The sequence below is a fragment of the Schistosoma mansoni genome, chromosome 6 (assembly GCF_000237925.1).
Source record: "Schistosoma mansoni strain Puerto Rico chromosome 6, complete genome".
NCBI classification, from domain to species: Eukaryota; Metazoa; Platyhelminthes; class Trematoda; order Strigeidida; family Schistosomatidae; genus Schistosoma; species Schistosoma mansoni.
Genome location: NC_031500.1, coordinates 17481539 through 17499484, shown reverse-complemented (window position 1 = coordinate 17499484; position 17946 = coordinate 17481539). Strand labels below are relative to the sequence as shown.

At 39.4% G+C, this 17946-nt stretch overlaps 1 protein-coding gene across 1 annotated transcript; it reads left to right on the top strand.

The window, feature by feature from the left end:
* Positions 1–618: 618 nt before the first annotated feature.
* Smp_131380 (hypothetical protein) lies at positions 619–16119 on the top strand (the record flags this gene model as incomplete). Its single annotated transcript, XM_018798447.1, has 5 exons — positions 619–645; positions 8204–8270; positions 8308–8385; positions 9551–9804; positions 16015–16119. 5 exons carry the CDS (start codon positions 619–621, stop codon positions 16117–16119), a joined length of 531 nt encoding a protein of 176 aa, XP_018653388.1.
* Between the last annotated feature and the right edge of the window lie 1827 nt (positions 16120–17946).

The following is a 17946-nucleotide window of genomic DNA, read 5'->3' as shown; positions in this document are numbered from 1 at the left end:
GGAACAGGAAGACTGCAACCAGATGAAGCGGTCTCATGATTAGACTCAGCTGATAAAACAGCACCCACTGAGGTTGGGTACATGTCAGTTCTGTCGTTCTAAATTGTTTTGTGCGCAAACAACCCGTGTCTGATAAAAAAGGTCTGCTTGCAGGTTTACCATTCGTTTATAAAAGGTCGAACGATGGTAGCCAATTAACTTCGACAATCTGATGACTGACAAAAGTCTCTCTTAATTCTCATTAGGCTCAACGAGACCATTGCAGATAAATAAGAAAATAAAGCCGGTTTCAGAATAAAAATATCACTTAGCAGTTGCCAGAGTTAAAACTCTCTTGAGTAGCCACTTGGTAAAAGTGTCTTAAGACGATACTTGTCCCGAAGATATATTAAAACAAGGTTGTAATTAGTATACGTGTCAATGCATGTTATGTATTCTTAGAAACTCAGGTTTTATATCTTTCAAATAAATTTAAAGAGATTTGTACAAATTTATGAACTGTACCGAGTGTGCGTCACACTGCTTTTTGGCGGCAAGTATCTGCATTTGTGCTTGTTTTTACGAGAATTACTCGGGCCTGGGTTTTTCCTCAAAATTTGCCTAGGGTCACTCAGCAAAATGCCAGAATTTGTAGCTTGGGCACAAGTAGTTTGTTGCATTCTTTGCAATGAGTTCTTTTGAAAACGTTTATTATATTTTAGGATACTTAATTTACTGTGTGCACACAGTTTTAAACGTGATTACAAACATTATTTTACAGTGTGATTACATTTAAATTTAATCTAAACCCAGACAACCAATAAAGGCAAACAAAGAGAGAATAAGGGGGAAATGCATTGAAAAATTAAGTGAAAATAATGCGTAAATGCGCCGAAACGTCTGCTTTTTTGCCTGTCTAAAGACTGTCCGGGGGAAATAATGCGGGATCTCCCCTTTATGTCTCTCTGCGTTTCAAACATCTCTTAATTGTCTACTTTTCGCCTAAATATATATACACCGATGTAATTTTGCATCCACTCTTAAAACACCTTTGTCATAACCTCAAACATCTGTGTTCGCCTTCATTCCCAAAACACAGCATACGAAAAGTGAAATGTAAGTAAAATTTAGTATATGTTTAAAAAAATTTATTGAAAAGAAAAAGCGTATTGTTGTACAACGTTATCAGTAGTTGGCAGCTGCCAACCTCTAGCACCTAGGTGCTAGAGCATCAATCGTTATATTTTGATTTCAATTGTCAGGTATTAATACCTGTCAATATAAACTAGTAAGTTACTACAAAGCTTTTTGTATGTCACATATCTTGACATATATTCGTCTAAACATGAATTTGCAACTATAAATTAGGGGCACTGTGTGGATTAACTACAATGTCTTAAAACGATAGACACTACTAAGGTGCTTTTCCTGTATTTTTTGGGCTACATGTTAACGTGAACTAACCCAAATTTATAGATGTTACTTAAGTACCCAGTTATTTAACTACATCTAGTCCTAAAAGTTATGAGTGAAAAGTTCCTTTAATTGTAGTGGTTTGTTGGTGCTGTGAATTTTTTACTTATTTAAGCACATAAACATCGGTATAAGCAGGCACCAAATATATACGCGTCACGCTCATTTGATTTATGTTGGGGCTAGCATATTGTACGGGCACTCAAACTGAAGTAGGTGGTTTTCATAGGAGGCCACTCTTAGATCCTTTAACTTAGAGGTCTAATCCATAAGGTAGTGTAGCAGCATTAAGAGGTGAAGTCTCATGATAGGCGGTGTCCAACGATAGGTTCGTACTCCTTTCGTTCACTCGGGAACCTGGGGCTCATGTGCACCATTGGTTTGGAATCAGGGTTTTCCAACTCTTTTAGGTGGATCCTTCATATTTACCAATCCGGTTGGTTCTCTGGACATTCGCTTTTTGTTACCTCATTTTCGTAAAGAACACCCCCACCGCGAGAAAGAAGTGAGTAGGACTTCCCTGACTGGCTGTACGGGGGCATTTTTAGGGGAAGTGTGGCGCATATGTATCTGGTGCCCTTTTGTACCAATATATATGTGTTTAAATAAATAAATTTTTAGAGGAAGAGCAAACTCTTCCCACTATCAGCCGTTGTTACGTATGCCTGAACACCGATTACCACGACGCGCTATGATGACTAGTATTGGGGATGGTTGGAAGAGAGTTAGGGGCGGCCAAACCAAAACATGGCATCAGTGTTTGAAGTCACTAACTTCTAGCCTGAGCCATGTTGGCAGATGCAGACTACCTGGTTGGGGTCCGCGTGACTATCGTAATAAGTGGTTGGAGACTCTGGGTGACATGGCTCAGAATCGATCACAATGGCGTAGGTGTATACACTCTTTATCTTCCCTTAAACCTTGAGGTTAAAATTGCTTCATAATTATCTTCCTTCCTGTACTATATCCTTATATACAACCTTTCTTTATATACTACCACCACTAAATTAATTACTTCTATGAATCCGGTGTTCATCTTGTTGTGCTAACGAGGTATGGTAACTTGGACCGATGCATATATGTGCCTGGTCCTGCGTTGTAGCTGACTGACTGACTATCAGCCGTACCAGAGCATTAAGGGGCTGGTGCTATGATTACACCCAAAGAAAAATTCAGCAAAGCGGTTCGTGGTATAAATATTGACTAATGTGTTGATTATTTCAGCGTGAGCTCATATTTATCGTACTTAAATTTTTTTAAAATAATGTTTTTCCTATTTTATTGTTTTATATATTGCCACTTGTAAGTCGAATGTGTTTCTTGGGCTACTCGTACTGCCTGAGACAGTAAAGAAAGTGCGCTTGAATACAACGCTCTACCAGTAAGCAGTAGATCCATTCAATTTGTTGGAATCTGTTTTTACATTCATATTTAAAAACGTTCAATAATTTCACAGGATTTCCACCACTTAGATATTGTAATGATACGCAGTCCTCAAACTTACGGTATTTTTTGACTATTGAAAAGCATTATGTTGGTTATCATACATATATCTTTTCATAAATTCATATTCAAACTTTTATTTGCTTCAGATCTTTGTGCCCCATGAGTGCTTTTGCCTTCTTTATTGGTCGTATTTCTCAATGGACAAGCTTGAAATTCGAGGATTAAAATAAACAAATAAAATATTTATTATCAGAAGGGGTTTTGTGGAGATTTAGTATTTTTCATAGTTGAAAGCGTGAGTCAATTGAAGCTAGACCACCATCGAAAACCTGGAAACACTGGACGGCCGTTTCGCCCTATTATGGGACTCCTCAGCAGTGCGCATCCACGAACCCGCTCTCGCGAGATTCGAACCCAGGACCTACCAGTCTCGAGCCGAAGCCCTTAACCGATAGACCACTGAGCTGGCATCCAACGGTGTTAATGTCTAACTTCAGTCAGTCAGTCAGCGACAACGCAGGACCAGGCACATATATGCATCGGTCCAAGTTACCATACCTCGTTAGCACAACAAGATGAACACCGGATTCATAGAAGTAATTAATTTAGTGGTGGTAGTATATAAGGAAAGGTTGTATATAAGGATATAGTATAGGAAGGGAAAAAAGTTATGAAGCAATTTTAATCTCAAGGTCTAAGGGAAGATAAAGAGTGTATACACCTACGCCATTGTGATCGATTCTGAGCCATGTCACCCAGAGTCTCCAACCACTTATTACGATAGTCACGCGGACCCCAACCAGGTAGTCTGGATCTACCAACATGTATCAGGCTAGAAGTTAGTGACTTCAAGCACTGATGCCATGTTTTGGTTTGGCCACCCCTAACTTTTCCAACCATCCCCTACACTAGTCAACATTGCGCGTCGTGGTAATCGGTGTTCAGGCATACGCAACACGTGGCCCAACTATCTCAGTCGATGAAGATTCATGACCTCATCAACTGATTTACCATCATTCCCTAATACCCTGCGTCTAACCTCACTATTACTTACCCGGTGATCCCAGCAGATGCGAGCAATATTTCTAAGGGATCTGTAGTCAAATACTAGTAACCTACGAGTATCTTCTACTCTTAATGGCTATGTTTCACAGCCGTAAAGTAAAACAGAACGGACTGTTGCGCAGTATACTCGTCCCTTAATTGATAGACGGATACCTCGTCTTCGCTATAGGTGACGTAAGTTGGCAAAAGCCAAACGAGCTTTTTGAATCCGTGCTGAGATTTCGTCAGACACCAACCCATTAGGGCTGATCACACTTCCAAGATAAGTGAAGTTGTCGACGCGTTCGACTACTTCACTCCCTATCCTTAGTTCAGGTGTTGACGCAGGCCAGTCCTGGAGTAACAATTTACATTTGGATGGGGAAAAACGCATCCCAAACATCCTGACATTATTACTGAGTTCCAACAGAAGACTCTGCATTTTGTCAGCGTCTTCACCAAACAGGACTATGTCATCTGCGTATTCTAAGTCGCTTAGTGGTCTCCCTGGTAGGAGATCAATTCCTGAAAATTCAGTCGACAAGAGTGTTATTTCCAGCAACAGGCCTATAATGAAGTTAAACAAAAATGGGGATAGTGGACAGCCTTGACGGACACCACTTGAGGTTGTAAAATCATATGACAGTTCGCCATAAGCTCTCACTCGACTGGTAGTGTTCGAGTAAAGAGCCTTCACAAGGTTTATGTACTTCTGAGGTGCACCTGTCAATGACAGACACTGCCACAGAACCTCTCGGTCTACAGAGTCAAATGCTGCTTTCAAGTCAAGAAAAACTATCATTGTCGGACGCCGATAAGCATGTCTGTGCTCTAAAACTTGACGAATGGTGAATATGTGGTCGATACAGCCACGACCAGGTCTGAAGCCAGCCTGATTTTCTCGTGTTTGCAGTTCACGAGTCTTAGTTAGGCGTCCGATAATTATTGAGGCTAGTATTTTAGATACTATGTTAGTCAGACTAATCCCTCTATGGTTATCACAGGATGATTTTGGCCCCTTTTTATATATTGGGACAGTCAGTGATTGTGACCAGTCAGATGGGATTACGTCCGTTTCCCAGATTTTAGCCAGAATATTAGTCAACCTAATCGCAAAAAATTGGACCACCATATTTAAAGACCTCTGGAGCCAATCCATCAGGACCAGCTGCTCTTCCTCGTTTCAGATTACTTATAGCCTTTTGAACTTCAAGTAGGGTCGAGGGGCTTACTTCAATGTTCCGTTCAGGTCTTCTGGGAACAGTGGGTAGTTGTGCAGTAGCTGAAGGCCAGCTAAACTGCTCCTTAAAGTGTTCCGCCCATCGTTCTAAACGTTTGGGTTGAGAGCAGATAAGGGTTCCGTCTTTTTCCGAGATTGTCTCACTTACACTTGACTTCCTAATTCCGGTTTCTTTTAATAGTCTGAATAGTTGCCTGGTGTTGCCTACAGCCGCTGTTCGTGTGTCTTTCGAAGCAGCATCTGGGTCATTCTCGTTTACAGAACTGCCTAGATGTGAACTCAGTTGTTTCTGGAATTCGCATTTGGCTTTCTCGTCCTCCAGTTCAATCCTAATGGGTCTTCTTAGTGTACTTTTCCTGCGTCCGTTGAGGCGCAGACAAATGCGCGCTCGTATTAAAGCGTGATCAGAGTCTAAACAAGTATTCCAATACGAGCGACAATCTCCTATTGAGCCTCTCCAACGATGACTGATGACAATATGGTCTATTTGAGTCCATCGTTGGTTTGGTGCAGGTGGTCGCCATGTTAGACGATGTCTCCTTATGCTTAAAATTAGTGCTTGCTAAAAATAAACGATTGTCTGAGCATAGTTGCAACAGACGATCACCATTATCGGTTCGTTGAACCGGAATACTAAAACACCCACCTAAATGTCTTTCTGTTTGATTTAAGCTGCCTACCTGGGCATTAAAGTCACCCGCTACGACTACTATTTCTGAGTGCTTAGCTTTCTGAAGAAGCTCAGAGAGTTTTCTGTAAAAGTCATCTTTTACTTCATCATGGCTGCAGTCAGTGGGAGCGTAGGCAGAAACGACGAAAAGGCAACGACGTGTGTCCCTATCCTTCCGAGTTCTTACGGAGCCATTTAGCCGGACAGCACACAGGCGACTGTTAACGGGGATCCATTCTAGTAGTGCCTGTTCTGCCCTTGTATTTAGTGCTATGCCTACACCTGCAAGTCCACGAGAACTAGCCAACGGGTCGCCAGATACACGGAGGGTGTATTTCGTTGGCTGTCCATTTTGGCGAGGTGAGGTCAAGTAAATGACCACACTAGGATCCTGTATGCATGTTTCGGAAACACAACATACACCAATGGTACGAGATTCTAGGGTTTTGGCTAAGGAGGCCTGTTGACCGATTTGGCATAGGGTACGTACGTTGAAGGCTCCAATGTGTAGTTTGGAGCGAGGTTTTAGTAGACCTGGGACAGCGTTTCGCGCACTAGAATCGTTGGTCATGGTGACATTTGAGGAGGAAACCGGAAGAGGAAGTTTAGTGTTGAAAGTCAAGGTAGAAGGAATAGTAGGAATTGAAGAAGGAGATTGATTATGAATACAGTGGTCTTGAGTGCTGTTAGAGGTATGAGGGCAGTTATCACTTCCCAGTTGCCCACATCATGGAAGGGTTCTTCTAGAGGTAACTGAAAAGGAAATTGGGTTAGAAGTGGTCTTAATGACCTGAGAGCGCGACCGCAGTGCCAAAGGGACAACTGCTTGAGGTCGGTCACACACGACCTTTTTGTGGGTAGTTTTTGTGTTAGCTCCGTTCTTCAAAAACACCTTACCGCCGGAGACGGATATCCGTGGGATAAGGCGAGGTGTGCATTTTTAGGGTCGACCTTTTCTAACCCCACCCCTCCTTGTGGGGAGGCAGCATCGCTGTCATGCTGGTTGTCTGAAGGAAACACCTTACTGCTGTCACACCTCTGTACAGTCAGCAGTAAGACTTCGCCTTCGGACCTTGGGTTTGCTGCTTTTAGTCTCACCGCTCTTCAAACGACCTGCCTGGCATGGTAGGACCTTGAGGAACGATTGTTCCAGCTAGTATAGCTCGATTGAATCATCACGATAGGCAAGTCCGACCACCACGTCAAGGTAGCAGCAACGATCGGGTGTCTAACTTCAACTGATCCTCGAAGTTGAGCAACCATTCACCAATTGTCTTCAGTGAGTTCCTATCTCACAACAGACGTGGTTTTGAACTCCACAGGTCACTGCTTCTCACTAGAGCTCCTAGATATACTTCTCGAAGTCACTAGTGAGCATATGATTATATTAATTATCAGAAGAGGTTTTGTGGAGATTTAGGTCTGTTGTGAGATAGGAACTCACTGAAGACAATTGGTGAATGGTTGCTCTACTTCGTGGATCAGTTGAAGTTAGACATTAACACCGTTGGATGCCAGCTCAGTGGTCTATCGGTTAAGGGCTTCGGCTCGAGACTGGTAGGTCCTGGGTTCGAATCTCGCGAGAGCGGGTTCGTGGATGCGCACTGCTGAGGAGTCCCATAATAGGGCGAAACGGCCGTCCAGTGTTTCCAGGTTTTCGATGGTGGTCTAGCTTCAATTGACTCACGCTTTCAACTATGAAAAATAAAATATTTGTTAACATCCTACCATGTGCATAACGCTATTCCAATATTTTTCTCTGCATTCATCAAAGGTTTCCAAATATATCTTTGTTATGAATTTGAATACTTTTTGCAAAACGACTGTCCGTTTGAAGTGGTTTTCCATTATATTTGAATTACAGTGATACGATAATGAATTAATATCACAGGCTAGTTAAATACACCCAAGATCTTTAAGACCGAAGGAAGTAGACTCTGGGAAATTTATTAAGTATACAGTACATTTTAATGCTGTATCGAAGCACACACGACTTGGATTTACTTGTCATATGCAACATAAATTGAAAAAAGAGTATCTTAGTCAACATTGAGCTTAACCGATAAAAGTGGATTGGCATAGGTCTTATCACTACGTGTTTGTGATGAAGTATACGCGATTAACTATCATGTCCCTCAGCTTGTGTTATTTGGGTTGGAATTGGATTGTGGAACAACCAAGGACAGTTGAACCTAGTGATGAAGCCCTGAAATTATTGAGTATCTGTTTGAGTCTGCTTAATTTTGTATCATGTTACCCTGTGTTTGAATATATTTCTGTCAGGTATTGGATATCACTATTTAAACATTACAAATCCCATTTTTATTTACCAGTTTTTTCATATATCTTAGAGTGGTACAGTCGATCTTGATGCAGATGAAGAGCGAAGTAACACATTTACAGACCGACAACTATGTGGTAAGTTCGTTCTAAGATCTAACAATCTATTGATCAGAAAGCCAAGATAGATTTTTGCTTAATAGCATCCTAATATTTGTTCTTCGAAAGGGGTATACAGCAATCTTAAAAGAAGGTAATCATAAAGTTTGCATTATCATTATGACAATTTTTAGTCATAAGTTTTGTTTATTGAAGTTTGGGTCAAATTGAAGTATTTGAGACACTAATTGGTTATGATGATATTACAAAGTGGTGAACGGTGGGGTCAGTTGGGCTCAGTCTCTGAAAACTTGCGTAATAAATAAAACTGCAGCATCATTATATATTTACTGACCTTAGATGCAACGTTGATTTATCATTTCTTTTCAATCAGCTCATATAATATTTTAACTAAATATTTCGTCCGTGAATTAAAGGTTTATTTCAGTCAGGGATGCTTAACCAATTTGTTAGTATTTCTGTCTTTTGAAGTTTGTTCAGTTGATGATATGGGCTTCATGCTCGAGAAAGATAATTTATTCGGTCACGTAATTTAAATGCTTATTTGATCAGAATTTATTTCGTTACTGTTATCATGAAGATTAAAACAAACTTTCAATAAAAAAAATAATTGTCTTAGGCCAATTAAATCGAAAAGTAGTCAGCCAAATAATTGTCATCGATAATTTAAAATTACCATAGTTGATAGATAGACATTTTCTTTACACGACTAGCCCCCAAATGCCCTGGTACGGCCGAGAGTGGGGAGAGTCCACTCTCCCTCTCCAAATGCTCTCACATCGCTACGCGTATATAGCCTCTGCCAGGGAAGTCCTACTCACTGCCTTCTCGTGGCATTACTGTTGTTTACGAAATCGAGAGGACGAAAAGCGAATGTTCGGCGCTTTAACCGGGTTGGTGGACACGGAAAGTTCACCTAGGTGAGTTGGAGAACCCTGACTCCAAACCAATGGTGCACATGGGTTACAGTATCCTGAGTGAACAAATGGCGTATGAACCAACCGGTCACCGGCTTCCATGGGACTGCATCTCCTCACGATGCTCCACTGCCTTGTGGACTAGACCTTTAGGTCAAAGGCTCGGAGTGTGGGCTCCTAAGAAAACCAACTGCTTCAGTCTGGGCACTTGGGCAGTATCACAACGCTCACACAAATCAAATGAGATTTGTGAGGCGCATATTTATTTGGTGCCTCTTTTGTACCAATATTTATGTGTTTAAATAAATAAATAAAAATAAATTACACAACTTAGCATACTCATTTGAATATTTATTTTTCCTCTTGTGTTTTATTGTTTAGTTATTCAGCTTTACGGTCATTTATGTCTTAAGCCACCACCTTTTTGTGTGTGGTGTTGTGCAACGGTGTTATTTTCCAAAAAATTAAATGAAAATTTGCTTGAGACTGATTCTAACAATTGCAGCTTATCTACAAATTATCAAGATCAATTAGAAACTTTAATTACAGTGGGGAATCATTTATTTCCTAAACTGAATGATTCATTACCATATAAACCATACATTAACACTTATTTAAAGGAAGCTAGACGTGTTGTAAGTTTTCACTTATGTTATATTGTTGCACATGAATATGATGCTATTATTTTTAACTACATGAATAAATAAATTATAGAAAAGTTAGATTTTCTGACGTTTCGTGACTCAGTGTAAGCCACTTCTTCAGAGAATAATTATTTAAAGCGCCGGACATTCGCTTTTTATCCTCTCAATTTCGTAAACAACAGTAATGCCACGAGAAGGCAGTGAGTAGGACTTCCCTGTCAGAGGCTATATACGCGTGGCCATGTGAGAGCATTTAGAGAGGGAGAGCGAACTCTCCCCACTCTGTGCCGTACCAGAGCATTTGGGGGCTTGAAATACATGAATGTACATCTTATTTAAGGTTTTATGTGTTCTTATTGTCACTATTAAGAATGACTTAAAGTCATTTTAGTAAACAAAAATATAGAGGAATAACTGATATCTGTAAAAATCATTTCTCCAAAATAAGTAGATATATGGGTTGTTTCTATACTTATTTCATCCAAAAGAACTCAAGAATATTATCTACCTTGGCACAAATGGTTCAATAAGAGGCTCCATAGTCGAAAACCTTGTAAATACAGGTCATTCGATCAAAATAGACTTTGCGTCCAAAATCATCTACAGGGTAATTAGAAAGCTACCAAAGGCAGTTAGCTCCCGTCTTCTTAGCATTGTTAAAGCATTTGCTATACATTTAAAAAAAACTAGAATTATATGTACAGGAGAAATTTGCAAAGCCCTTTCTTCTATCATGGTCATAATTTCGTAATTTTTTAAAATCTTTTTTTTCAAAGCCATCTGCTTCCCTTCTATATTCTGAATAGACATTTTTCCCCTCCCCCAACTGATTTGTTCCTGTTTCTATCATCCTCCTGATTACAGTTCATCTGAATTTCAACATTTTATCTCATCACACTGAGCCTTTCCTTTCCAATTTTAATTTCTTTATGTATCTTTATGATAAATATCCAAGCTCTCAACAATAATATTACTACTATTTTAATAAAAATAACGTTTTTACGTCTTCATTCAACTTACCTCACTGTTTCTATGTTTAGCGAAATTGTCATCATTACTACCATCATTATTATTTTTAAAAATAAGTAGGTATTTAAGATTATGCAGCTTTGAAAATGAATTCCCCGAAAAGCGAACTTTTAGTGGTTCGACATCTGACTACAGTTAAATCGTGTGCTGATTGTTATCGAAATATACATGTCTCCAACTCTCTTATGTTTTTATCGATTTAATTGGCGTTAGAGAATAACGGAACGAAATAAGCCAAGTACAAGGATGAATTTTGAATATGTATATTTCATATACTCATCGATCCAAACAGACAATCAGCGAAACGAAGTTAGGCGTGGCGGAGAAGGAGAGTAAGCCAACTTGTTTTGATCAAGTGTGACTCAACATTAATATTCAGACAGAAATAAGTTACACATACGTAATTAATAGGGCAAGCAGTTAAGACACATACGATTACATAAAAAGTCAGGATTAATAAGCAAATAAGTGACAAGGGCAAAACGTAGCTTGAGAATAATGAATAAATTGGTCTGTCCAAAAGCTAGAATAACCTATGAGAGCTGAACATGGAAGCAGCCGCTACAAACTCTTCTCTGAAACAGTCTTTCTCATTTTACACCTCAATCCAGACCGTTGCTGCTACCTTGACTTGGTGGTCGGGTTTGCATATCGTAACGAACTAATCGAGTTATACTGGCTGGAACAATCGCTTTTCAAGGTCCTGCCATGCCAGACAGGTCGGTTGATGAGCGGTAAGACTAAAAGCTGCAAACTCAAGGTCTGAGGGCAAAGTCGTATTGCTGACTGCACAGAGGTGTGACGGCAGTAAGGCGTTCCCCTCAAACAACAACTTATCGACTTAGAATACGCAGATGACATAGTCGTGTTTGGTGAAGACGCTGATAACATGCAGTCTTTTGGTAGCACTGAGCAATAATGCAAGGATGTTTGGGATGCTTTTCTCCTCCTCTAAATGCAAGTTCTTGCTTCAGGACAGGCCTGCGTCCTCACCTGAACTAAGCATAGGGAGTGAAGTAGTTGAACACGTCGACAACTTTACTTATTTCAGAAGTGTGACCAGCTCTAATGGGTTGGTGTCCAGCGAGATCTCTGTGCGGATTCAGAAGGCTCGTTTGGCTTTTGCCAACTTACGTCACACATAGTGAAGACGAGATATCCGTCCATCAATCAGGGAACGAGTAAACTGCGCAGCAGTTCGTTCTGTTCTACTTTACGACTGCTAAACGTGACCATTAAGGGTAGAAGATAATTGTAAGTCACTGGTATTTGACCGCAGATGTTTTGAAAATATTGCTCGCATCTGCTGCGATCACCGGGTAAGTAATAGTGAGGTTAGACGCATGGTATTAGGGAATGATGGTAAATCAGTTGATGAGGTCATGAATCTCCATCGACTGAGATGGTTGGGCCACGTGTTACGTATGCCTGAACACCGATTTCCACGACGTGCAATGCTGACTAGTGTAGGGGATGGTTGGAAAAGTTAGGGGCGGCCAGACCAAAACATGGCATCAGTGCTTGAAGTCACTAACTTCTAATCTGAGCCATGTTGGTAGATGCAGACTACTTGGTTGGGGTCCGTGTGACTATCGTAACCAATGGTTGGAGACTCTGGGTGACATGGCTGAGAATCGATCACAATAGCGTAGGTGTATACACTCTCTGTCTTCCCTTGAACTTTGAGACTAACATTACTTTATACCTTTCTTTCTACCAATTAATTCTTTCTCTCATGTATTATATACTTATGCGCAATATTTCTTTTATGTATTACTACCATTGAAGTAACTACTATGAATTCGGTGTTCATCTTGTTATTCTAATAAAGTGTGGCAACTTAAACTGGTACCTATATATGCCTGATCCTACGTTGTAGCTGACTGACCCGACTGACTGAACACGTAATCAATACATTTGACTACAGATTTACTTAAGTCATTTCACCTGAGTCAAAATTGTTGAACTCTTGTCTTAATTTGTATCGTTAAGGTAATTAACTACAATATTTGTTTGTTCTAAATTCTCCAGTTTATCTGTAGTTGACGGTTAACTAACAAGCTTTCGACGTTCATAATATCAGCTCAATTTGTGCAAGTGTACAACTAATGAAATCATTTTCATGCTAGTAGAACAATCCCACATCGCTTAAATCATTATTATCCAATTCAAACTACTTATCATAATGTATCAGTGTAGTTTGAACTCATTTGGAATTTTGTAGTTTTTCATTATAATATTCAGAACATTTTAACAATTAAAGCAATGAGATATGCAGAGCAAAGTTTAGTTTCAATTGACTCATGATCTGAACTATATTACATTACTAAAATCTCCACAAAACCCCCTTCTGATAATGATCATATGCTCACTAGTGACTGGCTCCATGAGGTATCTCCTGGAGTTCCAGTGAGAAGTAGTAACCAGTGGAGTTCAACCAGGTCTGTTGGGAGATATCAACTCACTGAAGACATTGGTGAATGGTTGTTCGATTTCGTGGATGGGTTGAAGTTAGACATTAACACCGTTGAATGCCGGCTCAGTGGTCTGTCGGTTAAGTGCTCTGGCTTAAAACCGGTAGGTCCTGGGCTCGACTCTCGCAAGTGCGGGATCGTGGATGCGCACTGCTGAGAAGTTCCACAATAGGATGAAACGGCCGTCCAGTGCTTACAGGTTTTCCATGGTGGTCTAGCTTCAATTGACTCATGATCTCAACTATACGAAGTTAATTGTTATATGTCTGTTGCGCTTTTCCTTTCCACATAATCTTTGAATATTCTTACAACTGTCCAATCGGCATTGTTACAGTTTTGTAGTCTTAATTTATTATGTAGTCAACGCAATCATATTTTATAGTTTAAATAAAATTTAGACTACCTCTTATTTCTGTAAGTTTGAAAGAGAAAATCAATTTTGTACCGAATTTCTGTTCTCTTATATTGATTAGTTAATCACCAACCCCCATACACAAAAAATTATTTTATCATTTTGTAATTTAGATTATGCATCTATATTTGGAATCATCTGCACCAACATGTAATTATACTCTTTGTTTTTCCAAATTGAATCAACACTATTCTCAGTCAGATCTTGTAAGTTAAATATTCTATGTCAGTATCTTATGAATTTGTTCTCTGTCAGAGAAGTCCTACTCACTGCCTTCTCGTACCACGGGTGTTGTTTACGAAATTGAGAGGACGGAAAGCGAATGTCCGGCGCTTTAACCGGGTTGGTGAACACGGAGGGTCCACCTAGGGGAGTTGGAAGACCCTCATTCCAAACCAATGGTGCACATGGTCTCCAGTATCCTGAGGGAACGAATGGCGTATGAACCATTCGTTGGTCACCGGCTACCATGGGACTGCATCTCCTCACGATGCTCCACTGCCTTGTGGATCAGACCTTTAGGTCAAAGGCTCCGAGTGTGGCCCCTTAAGAAAATCACCTGTTTCAGTTTGGGCACCTGGACAGTATCACAGCTCTCACACAAATCGGATGAGATTTATGCGGCGCATATTTATCTGGTCCTTCCTTGTACCAATATTTATGTGTTTAAATAAAATAAAATAAAAATGAATTTCCTCAGTTTATCATTGGATTTTATTTCCTAGTCGGAGGATTATATTCTTGATAACTAACGTATACAGTAGCATTATAAACACATATCTAACAGCGCTCAAGACCACTGTATTCATACCACTGACAGCCTAAGATGTTTTACTTTTTCTTTTTATTTGATACGAGCTAAGCTATTACAGTCATCAGTTTTGTTTGAAATAATTTTTTCGTTACATTTGTGATGAAATTAGTTTAGAGTATCAAAACACTGTTCTAACACCTGGTAAATATTCTTTCTAATTTACAGTGTTTCTTGTTGTCTGTTTAGTTAGTTAGTTTGAAGTCAGTAAGTAGTGTTTCCTGGAATGTTTTCCTTCCAACACTACTATTCTGGAGGGTAATTAAAGCTCCTTACGCATTTGAGAAATTGCGTCATCTATAGTTCTAGCGAGCTACTCAGATGTTCAGATATAAGACGTAGCCTTTCCGGGTTGACAAAGATCAATAGCTGAAATATTTAACTTTCAGTTACTGATTTCCGGCGGAAATTGTGTTTCATTTAATAGGATTGAGGTAACCAGATATCAAAACTAGCTCATCCTGAAAGCGTCGAAACAAGTGGTTATATCTTAATATCCTGAAAACACCCATTTAGTTGAAAATGATAATGAAAGTGTCTTCCTGGAGAGTTTACTCAAATTCAGAAGGTAGAGTGAGATTTTTATGTTGCTTATTAATAAATCTAGTTCTAGGATTTTAGTTGAATGATATTTCTTCAAAATGGATAGGGTTTAGTCAATCTCGTAGTTAATTGTGAGGCAGCATCGGGCGACTGTAGACTCATATTTGATGTAAGACATACTAGTTTAATAGCGGTTGTCTAACCTATTTCTAATAAATCTCTATAATCGAGAAGTATAAACTGTAAATTCTACTATTTCAACCAAAGTTGAAATTTTTTTCGTCTAAGATAAGTCGGTACTACCATTGAGTGGCTGCTGACTGCACAGAGGTGTGACGGCAGTAAGGCGTTTCCCCCAGACAACCAGCATGACATTCATGCTACCTTCCCACAAGGAGGGGTGGGGTTGGAAAAGGTCTACCCTAAAAATGCACACCTCGCCTTATCCATGTCAGTCACTCAGTCCGATGGTAAGGTCTCAACAAGTACGAAGCTAACACGGAAACTACTGACAAAAAAGTCGTGTGTGAAGGGCCTCAAGCGGTTGTTCCTTGGGCACTGCGGTCACGCTCTCAGGTCACTAAGACCACTCTCAACCCAATTTCATTTTGAGTATCGCTAGAAGGACACTTCTAGGATATGAGCAACCAGGAAGTGATAACCGCCCTCATATCTCTAACAGCACTTAAGATCACTGACTGACTGAAAAGTAGTCTGTAAATAACATAAGACGGGCCTTAAATATTTATGTTGAAGCAGGCGAAAAACAATCAACAGACCTATTTTATGTGTTGATCAGAATTATACCGAACGGAATGTTTTATACAACCAATTATTACAGTAAGAAAATCATTTCTTAAAACTAAAATACTTACTGACCTCATGCAACTAATTATTTATGTCTTATAACCTCATTTTATAAAAATGTCAAGTTTTTAACTATCTATATCGACAAAATTACAGCCGACGTCACTATTAGAGACACTTACCTATTTCAACAAGCTCATCCAATTTATTCTGATCATAAATTTGAGTAAAAAAAATTAGAAAATAGAAAAAAAAGGAATTTATGATAACCTAGAATAGTTGTCATATTGAAATGCATAAAACTGTTAACATAGTTTCTAAGTAAGATGTTGATTAGATTAAAAGATAACCTAACTATGAATAACTTTAAGTCCGTTGCTGCTGAACAGTTACAATTACAATTTGGTATTTAAATTATTTTGAGTTTATAATAAATCCATACTTAAAAACAAAGCTAACAAAGAAAAGATGATATTATTTGTATTTTACTCAACAGTCAGTCAGTTAGTCAGTCACAATGTAGAACTTGGTACGTACGTACGTACGTACATCACTTCGAGTTGCCATACCACATTAGCACAGAGATGCAGTTATCGATTCAAATTTCATAGTGGTAGAAGTATTAAGAGTATACGCATTATGTGAAAGATTAGGGTTTGAAGAGGTTATTGAAGGAGTATAATCCAATGAAATAAATTTGGTAAGAGAAAAAAGATGGGGACATGAGGAATTCAGAAGATTATAATTTTGGAGAACACAAAGAGTGGATGCACATTCGCCATTGCAAACGATTTTGAGCCATGTCATTCAAGGTCTCTAACTAACGATTGCTATCATCCCGGGGATCCCAACCAAGTAGTCTACACCTACCAACATGGTTCAGTCTATTTGTCAGTAAGTGACCTCATGGATTTGTGCCACGTTTTGGTCTGGCCACCCCTAGCTTTCTTCCAACATACTCCTACACCATAAAACATCGCACGTCGAGGCAGTCGGTGGTCGGGCGTACGTAACACGTATTTTACTCAACAAATCTTTAACGACTCATATAACTTCATTGTCTAAATATTATGAAAGGACGATTATACTTGTATCTTGGAGCGTTTTAATTCATCGATAGAATTTGTACACTAAAACGAGAAAGTTCATACGAGAATTTATTTCTTTGCTACTTTACTTTTTTTTTACTTATGCCTGTGCTCCCAAATGGAGCATAGGCCGCTGACCAGCATTCTCCAACCCACTCTGTCTTGGGCCTTCTTTTCTAATTCTTTCCAATTTTTGTTCATTCTTCTCATGTCTGTCTCCATTTCTCGACGTAATGTGTTCTTTGGTCTTCTTCTTCTCCTGTGACCTTCAGGATTCCATGTGAGGGCATGTCTTGTGACGCAGATTTCTTTGCTAGTTCCGGTGTTAACTTTTATCTAGAATCCTGTTAACGGTTTTAATAGATGTTGTATTCAAATTACTTCAAGTTATTGAATTGTGCATCAATTTTATTTTCTTTACATCCATATACCTTCAGTGTTTTGTGGTTAAATTTAGGTGATGGGCCCCAATGAATCCTAAGGAAATCATAGTCACATAGTCACCAATTCATGCATTAAGAATGCATTATGTATTCATCGAATTTCATTGATTATGAGTGTGAAATGAGTTCACTCATTCCTCAATGATTAATAATTGCTATATATTTGAATTACTTTAAGTCATATTTTTATTTCACAAGCATGGTAAGCAAAGATGGATATTGGCTAGCAGTGGAATCAAGGACGCGCGTTTCGTCCTATTTGGGACTGGTCAGCTGGATGTACCCGCATCTCAGAGTTGATGTTCACTCTGGGACTCGAACCCGGTACCTTTCGCTTCAAACGCCATCGCGTTATCCACTCGGCCACTGAGTCGTGATAGCCACTTGCTTGTGCAATGGGATGAAGTTTAAATTCAACTTAGTATTGTTTGTTTGAATCTTCCCATTGATGTTTAGAACTGTAACTGGTCAGTCTCTCAAATAGGATGAAACGCGCGTCAAACTGGATTCCACTGCTAATCACTAT